Source organism: Diuraphis noxia, unplaced genomic scaffold (genome assembly GCF_037042655.1).
Source record: "Diuraphis noxia isolate RWA-SAM2 unplaced genomic scaffold, SU_Dnox_SAM2 contig0003, whole genome shotgun sequence".
NCBI classification, from domain to species: Eukaryota; Metazoa; Arthropoda; class Insecta; order Hemiptera; family Aphididae; genus Diuraphis; species Diuraphis noxia.
In genome coordinates, this window is record NW_028301713.1 from 63,418,471 (window position 1) to 63,430,309 (window position 11,839).

Consider the following 11,839-nt stretch of genomic DNA (forward strand, 5'->3'; position numbering starts at 1 on the left):
AAAAAATTAAAATTCCTTAACAGTTTAGAAATTAAATAATTAAATGTTCAATTTTTTACACAAATATGCTCCTACAATTAATGTACCTTGTGAACAAAAAGTTGTATTACTACTAAAAACAATATTTATATTGCATTTATATTTGGTATTATAAGAATGATTCACATTAGTCAAAAGATGTTTATATTTACATAATAGTAATAATACATAAGCAAAAATATTTTATGAAAGTATTTATTGTACTTAACTAAGTTCATTCAAAATAAGCTTAGTATTAAAGGATTTAGGTTTGCTCAATAAAAATCTAATAATGCTATTTATTCGAACTTTTAGTTTTTAAAGGTTTGATTTATAAGCACAACCCCAGAACATAATTCCATAATTAAAAATAGATTGAACCAAAGCAATGTAAATTATTCTCTTCATATTTATATTAAAGTATCGTTTAAAATCTTTTAAAATAAAAGAAAAATGTACGTAGATTGAAGATTAAATTGTTAATATGACACACCCATTTTAATTTGTAATCTTATGTAATACCCAGATATTTATATACTATCATTACTTTATACTACTACTTTTTCCAAAATATCGCATTTACAATTTATGCTGCTCCAAGAGCTAAAATTTGAGCTTAAAGTTCTGATTTAAAGAGTGCTATTTGATTTTAAAAATCAAATACTTAGATTTAGAAATATTGAGCATCGACATGATTATCTAACCATACTTTAAAACAATATAATAGTAATAGAGAACTTGGTTTTTTATTCAAATTATAATTATCACTATGTATAAATATGGCGGTATCATCAGCGCAACAGGAAAGAATTAAGTATTAATTATTTTAATTACTATTAAGTAGACTATTTAAATAAATAAAAATAAGATAGACCCTAAAACAGTTGATTTTGGTTAGGCTAGGTATCACACACGGTGTATATTTACAGGATTACTAAAAACACCGCTTAATCTTACAACCTGTGTTCTATCACTTAGTAAGATTTAAAAAGTATTAATGTAGACCCCCTAATCAAGTTTTTTTAATTAAAATATCAATTTTAACCGAATCAAAAATGTTTTGAATATCAAGAAAGATTCTTGTGAAAAAATTTATTAAGTATCAGCAGAGGATCCATAGTTCATTTTCTTGGTGGGAATCTAAATTGATTACTAGAAACAAACTATGTTTATTTAAAAAATCTAGTATTATGAATTTCAAATCTTATAATGTTAGTGATAAAAAAATAAGCCTGTAATTCCCACAATATTTTGTATCAGCAGTTTTTTATAGAGATATTATAATGATTTTTTTTTAATGAGTTGGATAAACGCCATTCAAGATTATTTGATTGAAAATATATTGAATAGGATAAATAAAACGGTTAATAGTATTTTTTACTACAGTACTAGTTATTTCACAATCAAAGAATGTACTATTAAGTTTAATTGCTGAAACATATTTTATTATTTCTGCTCTTAAAATAGGGGTCAAAAAAATTGAGTCTAGTATAAAACCTTTTTTATTGAGCTAACTCCGTGGTTTTTTTAAAAAACAATTTTTATCAAAATCATTTTTAATATTTTTTCCAAATAATAATTTTAATAATGTGCAGTACCTATTGCTTGTTTTTTGTGATACTTGCATCTTAAGTTAATTTGTATTTAATTTTTTATACATCTAGTTGCAATTTCGTGTTATTAATTACAGAAATTAAATTTTTAATTGCCCCTGATAAATTTAGTAAATACAACTTAATATAACTGGTATCAACCATTCTCTTATCAGTGGTAAAGGAGCTAAGTAGGACGGAGCTATCTTCACAGACATGAAAGCTTAATAGTTGAAATTGTTAATTATTTTATTTTGTTTATTATTGTTAACGCTAATAATTTCAGTTTGAATTCTTGCTTTGTTATTTTTCATTGTAATAGTTTTATTTTCTCCTCTTGAAAGATGAGTGTTATCGAAAGCGTTGATAAAGGAAAAGGGTCACGAATGCAACTGAACAAATCACTGAGCAATACTGCTCAGTGGGTCAAATTAAACGTGGGAGGCACTTACTTTATGACTACAAAGACTACATTATGCCGAGATCCCAATTCATTCTTGTGCAGACTGTGTTCAGAGGAATCCGATCTCATTTCCGACATGGTCAGTACTCAGTTGGCAACAAACTAATAAATAATTATTATAATTTATGCTATGTTGTGTGTTGATCTTCAAAATTCCCCCAATGCGGCAATGCCCCATGTTAATCTTAATATTGAGATACTGCATCTAATGAAAAAAGTCAATCATATTGTGAAATTGTAATTATCTTTATTCTTTTCACTTGATATGTACAACTCTAATGGATTATATGTCAATGAAATCATGTTTTTCCATTATATATGCCTGTTTATTACGCTCAACTATTGTCAATTTCACTCATTAAAATAAATTGTAACTGTTTACACTCTATAAAGCCATCTGCTCCATTGATCTATCAATCAGTTATCTACTAGGTATTCAGAGATTAGTAAAAGTTTAAAGCATGGTGTCAAACCTTTGTTTTCATCATGCTTACAAACTAATATTAATTTGATTGCTACATTATCTATCATTATGCAAAATAATTTGTTACAGATATACTTATAAAGTGATGTAGGATAATATTCCCATTCAATGTTTAATGAAAAATAAAATAATATGACATTATTGTAATGCACCCATAAAAGTCTAAATGAATCTTCCTTAAATAACAAACAAGCTGTACTTATAATCAGACTTGGCCCAGAAAAAATTTAAAATGTGGCATTATATTAGTGTATCAGTTTTATTAGACTCTGTTTAGATATTATAGCTTATGTACCATGGTATATTTTAAAAATGGTTTAAAATACTCTCAAAGCGTAGTAGAATAATCTTTAAAATATTTTTAAATTTACAAATAAACTCTTATCTGTAGTAAGATGTTTGAAGCCATAAACTCAAAAATATTATGCATGCTTTATTGCTTTTACTTCATCTAACAATTAACCAATGACAACCATTTATATGCAATAACAAAAATGTTTGATTTCCATCATGAAATCTAAATTCTTGTGTAAGCACCTCAGATTTTGGAAATAGTGTACAAACTAGTCGATGTTTAGTAGAATTTGTCATTCATAATAAAAATGAATTATCTCGATATCAATTAATGATATGCATTATATTAAACACACTTTTACACTTTATGTACAAAATAAAATATTTATTGGCAAAGAAAAACACACCATTTTCTGTTGAATAAATAATAAAATAAGAATATTATTATACCCTTAATTTATAAATATACTGTATTTAATAATATAAACAATTTACTTACCTAAATAAATAAACAGTGGTCAATCACCAGATAGTTAAAAAAATTTAATGTAGTTCACTTGTTGAAAAAGGTTGGCGATCTCTGGAAACCTCTAAGTCGAATAGTCAGTAAAGTTATTCAGCCATTCAGGGTATATTTGTTTACATAGATTATTAACTTCTCCCCTCACTCAAATCAAGATTCTGGTTATGCCACTGTTTATAACATTATATTATTAATAATTTAAACTAGTTAAATTTAAATTATCAATTATCAATTAACTAGAGACAATTTAATTTATAAAATTTTTAATTTTTATAGCTTAGGATTGAACAACTGAAACAAAATTCCCATAAATAGTTCATATTGTAACCAAAAAATCTAAAAAATATATTTGAGCAGTTTTTTTGTTCATAGGTATTTCAAGGTTATTTAAAATATTATTCATATTTGAAATGTTTAAGTTAATTATGTTTGCTTTGATTTTAGGATGAAACTGGTGCATACATGATTGATCGTGATCCGACATATTTTAGTCCCATTTTAAATTACCTCCGTCATGGAAAATTGGTTTTGAATAAAAATCTCGCAGAAGAAGGTAATTTTGTGTTTATTTAAAATCCTATATAATTCAATGCAATAAGTAATAACTAAAAAAAATAATACTAGACAATTCTTTTGATATACATATCTTAATAATATGAACTTTTATATGCAGATATTTAGTTTTGGTTCTAGCCATAATATTTTTATTATTTATTTATATTATAATATATCAGAAGTCTGCATTAGGCAAATTTACTGTATGCTTAATATTTAACTTTATATTTCTAGGCGTGTTGGAAGAAGCCGAATTCTATAATATTACCGAATTAATAAATATAGTAAAAGAAAGGATATTACAAAGAGATAAGAAACTTTGTTCTGAACAAGTGAAAAAACATACTTACAGAGTGTTACAATGTCATGAAGATGAACTTACGTGGATGATATCAACTATGTCAGACGAATGGAAATTTGAACAAGTAATGCATTTACAAATTTAATACTACCCATCTGGCACAAATAACAACTTTCAGTTATGATATAAAATTTCTTTACTAAATTACGAATTATACTCACAGCGGTGTTGCCCCTGAACTAAGATATAATTATATCATAATACATGCTTATAAAATATTATAACTGTTTGATATTTTGTAGATAAGTACATAATATAATTTAAATTTAAATAAATTCTATTTAGAAAAATAAAGAATAGCCAATTTGTAAATTTAATTTTTAGCAAATGTTTGATAAAAAAAAACCTTTATTTAAATTAAGTAGCTTATTTTTAAAATGTCAAAGATTTTTTTGGAATAAGTTAAGACAGAATAATTTTTTTTTTAAATGTTTTGACAAATTATGTTAATCAGAAATTATTATTTATCAATATAATTTTCATATGATTAACTTGTATCAACTATTAACTTTGATTTGTTAGGTCTTTCTGTTAAACGCTGCGTTATGGTATTTTTTCCCTGCAGCGTTAGATTTACTAGACAGTAGACACCATTTATTTTTTGAACCGATGTTGACGTTAAACACAGAGTTTAGGTGCAGGGAAAATGTTTTGTGAATTGACACAGTTTAAAGTAGCTGTTAAAAACTGATATTGATTACACACACATTTACTTGTAGCTAGGTACCACATTTTATACAGTTTTGAATGTGGTTTGTTAGTTGAAAATTAATGTATACATATAGTAGATCATAAAATAATAAGTAGAAGTTAATAACAATAACCCTAAATCTCCCAATATTAGGCACGACACTTTTCACTCATTTGAATAATCAAGATGATCAGCGATCATTGGTATAATCTATCTTCCTTCCAACTTTCTGAAAGATAATTATAATATTGATACTTCAGCTATTATATCCCTTGTCACTAATCATTCATATAGATGTGCCACTTGCAAGTGTCATCTCTGTCTTACACACTTACAGCATTGAACATTTTTATTCATCAGTTTCAATAGTGTGCTTTTAGTTTTGTTATTAGAGTGAATTGACTTATTAACAAACTTTTAGGTAAAAATTGCCTGCATTCTTTTGTTGGTTTTTACAACATTTTAATTTTAAGGAATTTATGAAAATTTTCAAATATTAAAACTTTACATATTATTTATTACTCACTTAAAAATTAATATATTGTAAAAAACCGATGAGAAAACACAGAAAATTTTCTTTCTTAAAGTTTGATAATAGGTCAATTCACTCTAAAATCATATTATTGAAAAGAGTGAATGGAAAATTTCTTTGTTGTTTGTGTTTAAGGTGGAGGTAACACATGCATGCACGGCATCATCTTTACAGTTTGAAAGTTTAAAAATTGGTTTAACTTAACGTCTATTTTTTACACAAATTATCATCAAATTAGACATTTAAAATTCAATGTAAATGATGAACCTCAAATTTTATGTTCTAAAATCTAAGTTTTTAATATTTTTTGATATGATATTTAAATACTTGACAGTAATCTTGATATTCATACTATTATCTACTATATTTTTATTATGTTCAGGAAATAAATAATAAATTGTGTTATAGTTTAATGTCTTTACTTTTTGTATTTAGTTGGTAAACATAGGATCCAAGTACAACTATGGAAATTATGATCAAGCAGAATTCCTGTGTGTTGTATCTAGAGAAGAGGGTATTGCTGACTCTCCAAAAACTGAATCAACTGATAAAGCAAAGGTAATTCATTAAAATTTTAAGATTTTCATCTGTGGTAACATATTTTGTATTTTTTGCATTTGATTATTTATTTCTCTATACATTTTCAGTGGCACATTTCTGTATAACATTTTAACAAGTTTATGATTATAATCTATCAAACTCAAACCATTTGCAAAATGTTCTGTTGCTTTGTCATAGTTTCTAAGCATCAAATATTCTTCACCTTTTTGAATCTGTAATACATATAAATTGGAGAATTATATTTTTGATTAGCTGGGTACTAGAGTTGCGCAACAATTTCATATACTTCTAAAATCGCAAATGTTTTTATGTGTTTCGTTTTGTTTGATGCAGGGAATGCCAACAATCGGTATTTTAACTCTTTTAATTCTTTGAGTTTGATTTCAGCTCTTCTTTTGTCTACTTTATATTTATAACAGTTATCTAATCTTCTTTTCTTGTCAGAATAATATAAAATAAAACCTACAATTGTTATACCTGTTACAATAATATATAAATGTCCACACATTGAAAACATATTTAAAACTTAAAAACCATAAAATCATATACAACAAAAAATTATTGCATGTAATTATTAAATTTGGTTGTCATAGAATTTTATAAAATCATTTGTTTTACATTTAGCCAAATTATGTAAACTTTTTACAGGAATTGCAACAACGAGCTTCGCGTATGTGATATATGCAGTCAACTAAATCTGTAATCATGAGTGTATGTACATTCTTTAAGACAATATATTATGTAACCAAAGATCTTTGCAGCAAATCTGTTGTCCGATTTACAGCTGGAACTCAGAATGCTAGATCCTAGCCTAATAGCTTCTTTATCTTGTGCATTAATTTTACAATACATGTAATATTAAGAAAATCTATATAGTCATGCACAAACACAAATACACGTATATAAAAACAAAAGTACTTAAATTCCAGATTTTAATATTCACATTTTTTATAATTGTTATCACTACATCTTCCAAACCTTATATTTTATATTTAATTAATATGTAATTTACTCATTATACTTTTATGTTATGACCAATCTTATAAATTAAATTGAGATCATCTTAATAATAAAGTAGGAGCCTCTGAATTTGCATACATTTTACAATATTATTTTTCAGGTTTAAAATTAACAAAATAAAGTTATTTTCTCTCTTTTATTTCATTAATTATACGTTTGATTTTAGTATGATTATTAATAAATTATTATTTTGTAAAATATTACTCGAGAGCGTATTGAATGGAAGAAACTGGCTAATAATTTCAGGAAATATACTTACAAAGAACTATTTCAGTTGTCTACTATTTCTGAATCCCTAAATTGAAATTCGCTCTATACGCTCTTGATAGAACTGAAAGTCTGTGAAACAATTTAGAATTAATGTTAAGGTGCTTTGAAATTGAATAAAAAGCCATTTTATTAACCATATTTTACATATTATTGCATTGTTCCATTGCAATTAATTTTTACCATACTTTTTAAGACTACTTCAATTTTTTTTACTAATTTTTATGTCATGGACCATTGGATTAGTGTTGTATTTGTGTTTAGATTTTAATATTTCTTATTTAAAAATTGTATCCAAAATATTGGATAAGTGTAATTGAATTATCTTTCAGAGTATTTTGTATTATAACTCAATGATTTATTTAATTTAGAAACTAAATTCTATAATAATTAATAATACTAATAATACCATAAATATTATGGACTATGGTATTATTGTTTATACTTGATATAATTTGTATTATTTTTTTTTTTTTACATAATCTTTTATAGTAAACAATCAATTAAATTTCAATTAATTCATAGTATACATGAATTTGTTAAAGTGTAGTTAAATTAGAATAAGTTATTGTTATACATTTTTGTCACCAGTTTGTACTATTATCCTTTTATGCGCGATCATGTGTTCATACAAAGTATATTTAAAAAAATAAAAATAATCAATTTGTTAAAATATTAGTCCAGCATTTTTTATTTATTATTTCAACTTTGGAGGTAATTTTTTAATGGAGACTTGAATTCGTACAAATTAAAATTGGTGCATATAAAAAAATTTGTCCTAAAATCCTAAATGTATTTTTGATATAATTAAATTATTAAAACTACTACAATTTGTGAGAGATCTTATTTTATGTTTATAAGGTCTTAAGCCAATTTGGCGTTAACTTGCAACAAGGTCGCACGATGTGCGATTGCCCGCTCCGTTAGCGCGATATTAATGAATTAATATGTAATCTTTTTTCAGTCTCCACTCCGTTGTTCGCGTTTTAGTTATTAATATAATAATATGATTAATACTTCCTCTCCGAAAATGTCCAAACCCAAACGGTCGCTGCCATCATCTCCAAATTCACCTATCCAAACAGAGCATAACAATTCCAGGCCATTCATCTCGCCAAATAAATTCGCTTTCCTTGTGAATGAAGAGGATAACGAAATCAAACTTGATACTTCTTGTGTTACTTCAAATATAATCGACGATTCTACTACTACTGACATTCAACAGGACAACTCCAGGGCCCCATCAATATATGTTCAAACTTCAAAGTATAATCAATTACTCCGCTTTCAAAAACGCATTAGTACAAATCCCCGGTCCAGATGGGTTTACTTGTAGGTCTTCATCCTCTTTTCTAATCATTTGCCGTCATAGACGCCTTAATATGTGTAATGCAATAGTAAATCATCTAATGCCTGTTTTCACACCTTCATGCCTCCAACATATCGACTATATATGGTCATAATAAGAAATTTGCACCACACAAACTGCAGTGGTGGCGCCAAGGGGGGGGGGGGCAAGGTGAGGCTAATGCCCTACCCAAATTTGGTTTAGCCCCACCTTTGCCCTATCTGTTTGAGACCAAATGAAAATTTAAATTTCAAGTGTTTACTATTATACTATTTTCAATCTATTTCATTATGTATTTGATTAATTAATCATAATCTTAAGATTATGTTATATTATATATTTATATTACCCATCACAATATTATGTGAAATTTCTCTCCCGATTAGTAATTAAACACCACATCGAGTATTAAATATGGTATATAATTTATCGGACAACTGCTTATCACAATATTGGAATATTATTATGTTTATTATAAATATTTTATTTGTATTTCTTATTATAATAAATAATTTGATACTTAATAGTTTACAGAATTTTTTTTAACAATAATATATTGGTATTCATGATTTATTTGATTACTAATCAATGATTAGATGATACTATGTATTATGTATATTTATATTTACTGCTGTAACCACATAGTCAAATCAGACATTTGGTTTTTAGCCTAGGAGAAGAATCAAGCTGGAAGTATTGCTACAGTTATTTATATACCTACCTACCTTCTAAAATCTAAATGTTAATTAGTCTTGGGTGAATAGTAAAAATGTATTCAGGTTCATAGACAATTTTTAAGTTCAAATCAAAATCATATTCATAATAATTAATAAATTGAGTGTAAAATGTTAAAAACCTTATTTTTCAACACTAATATTTAAAGTTTTACATAAGCCTATTCGCAATCGTATTATTATTATTATTATTATTTAAAACTTTCATTTTTCTCAGTTTACCTACCTACTCTCTTTTATGTCAGATTTATATGATAACCCTAAATGCCTTTATTTAAAATATCAATCCCATTAATAAAAGTAAGAAAATCCGAATATATACAAATATATATTTGCCCAACCGAAAATTTTTTTTCCCGGATCCTGCCCCCAAAAAATAAATGTCTGGTGCCACCCCTGCGACAAACTCATCTCCGATATATCTGATGTACTTACTATCAGAATTGGATCACATCATCAGACGAGTCAAGAACTCAAGAACGTCATAAAAAACGGCAACCCATGCTCACTGTTTCTTGTGGAACTAAATTCCAACACCAACAACAAAGAAATATTATAAAACTGTAAGCATTTTGCACACCAAAATCAAAGTTGAACTACCCTATGGGATCAACAGTGGTCCACCCCAATGTAAAAACTGCCAGAACTACGATCACAGCATACTATTTCCATCATCCTTCGCATTGTGTCATGAAGTGTGGGGGTGAACACGGCTCTGAAACTTGCACTAATGGCAAAGACAATTAACCAAATGCACCCTTTGCATGGGGGATCATACTCCAACTATAGAGGATGTCCATCATTTAAAGCGCTTCTCAAACACAACAAAACTTCTCATTCAAAACCGCAAAATTCGAATACTGCAGTATTCTCGTCTCATCATCTCAAACTCCCTCTCCACACCTTCCCAAAGTTTCTTACGCCTCCTTCGCCGATTCCAATACTATCCCTTTACCTATTAGCCACACTAGTGATAAGTCGTTGGCTAAATTTATTTCTGCACTTCCTTCATTAATTAATCATCTTATCACGCTCCTTACAGCTATTCTAAACAAACAAATTATTCCATAGTCCAATCTTTATTACCTCATTAACTTTATTATAATAATTTTAATTGTCGAATATGTTATCTATATTTGTATATTTTCATGGGTTTTCGAACCATTATTATTTATATAACACTCCGTTATCACCATTTAAATCACAATGTTCACAAATATTATTTTGTAATGTATGTCTTAGTTATTTATGTTATATTTTGATAATTGTTAGTTGTTACACTATAGAAGCTAATAAATATAAAATAAAAGTCTTAATAAGCCATTCAAACTTTTTTAGATATGCCAACAATAAATATTTTTTAAAAACAGCACGAAAAAAAAATAAAATTATATCCGGTTTTTAAAATACTAATATAATAATGGTTTAAATTTCGAGACTACAGTTATTCATTTTTGAATTATAAAAAAAAAAAAATAAATAAAAAATATTGCTGACAATTGGTTTTTGTTTTTCCCGATTATTTCAAAAACTTCTTGGAAATGTTTACTATTTTGGTTAAATTAATTAAATACCAACTATATACCTATTAACAAAATTCAATTTTCTACCAGAAATCACCCTTAAAATTAAAGATCATAAGCGTGCGCAGGTCTTCTTGGCAGGGGAGGCAATACCTTAGATCTAGAATCCAATCCCTCCCCCATTTTTCCCAGTCAAGACCTTGATGTAAGGCAACGATAATTTAAATTAATTCTCACACAAAATCAAGCATATGGTTCTATTAAATCATTGTTCTATGCGGTTAAAAGTTAGATTAAACATAAAATTATCAAAATAGCTTTTAATAAGTTCTTTCTAATAATAATATCTTTATTTATCAAGGAGTTATAATTAAAAATACATAATGAAAAAAAATTAATAAATAAGAAAACATAATTTGAAAAACTTTTAAAATAAGTAAGTATGATATGTTTTATTAAAGTTCCATAGTGTAGATACCAGTATACCAATAATGAATATTGAACATTTGAACATATACATACAATTATTTAAATGTTATTAAAAATTGGTAGGTATAATAAAAGATCTTTTTGAAGCAGAAAATCTCGCAGGGGAGGCAGGTGCCTCTCCTGCCTCCCCTGTGTGCACGCTTATGTTAAAGATTGTTACTGCTCCGAAAGGTAAAAGGTGATAGTTGGAAAAAATGAGAGACATTAAGGGAGTATGTGAAATATGTTATGTACAACTGTTCAAGTGAACTTTTTTTATATTGATTTTGACAGAATTATTTATAAATTATAGGTACATTCACGTTATACATTTTAATGTCACCTTTATTTTTTCAATAATATTTAAAACATTTTAGGCCATATGCATAGTCCTTTTATCTTTGT

At 26.8% G+C, this 11,839-nt stretch overlaps 2 protein-coding genes across 2 annotated transcripts; one reads left to right on the forward strand and one right to left on the reverse strand.

The window, feature by feature from the left end:
- Positions 1-1,825: 1,825 nt before the first annotated feature.
- Positions 1,826-8,039, forward strand: LOC107170393 (BTB/POZ domain-containing protein KCTD5-like). Its single transcript, XM_015520494.2, has 5 exons — positions 1,826-2,152; positions 3,819-3,927; positions 4,164-4,354; positions 5,949-6,071; positions 6,723-8,039. The coding sequence occupies exons 1-5, from the start codon at positions 1,955-1,957 to the stop codon at positions 6,750-6,752; spliced, it is 651 nt and encodes a 216-aa protein (XP_015375980.1). The 5' UTR covers positions 1,826-1,954; the 3' UTR covers positions 6,753-8,039.
- Positions 6,068-6,591, reverse strand: LOC149057658 (mitochondrial import receptor subunit TOM20 homolog B-like). The gene is made up of 2 exons (XM_089223887.1): positions 6,361-6,591; positions 6,068-6,286 (listed from the first exon to the last, which is right to left on the reverse strand). The coding sequence occupies exons 1-2, from the start codon at positions 6,589-6,591 to the stop codon at positions 6,080-6,082; spliced, it is 438 nt and encodes a 145-aa protein (XP_089080013.1). The 3' UTR covers positions 6,068-6,079.
- Positions 8,040-11,839: the final 3,800 nt, after the last annotated feature.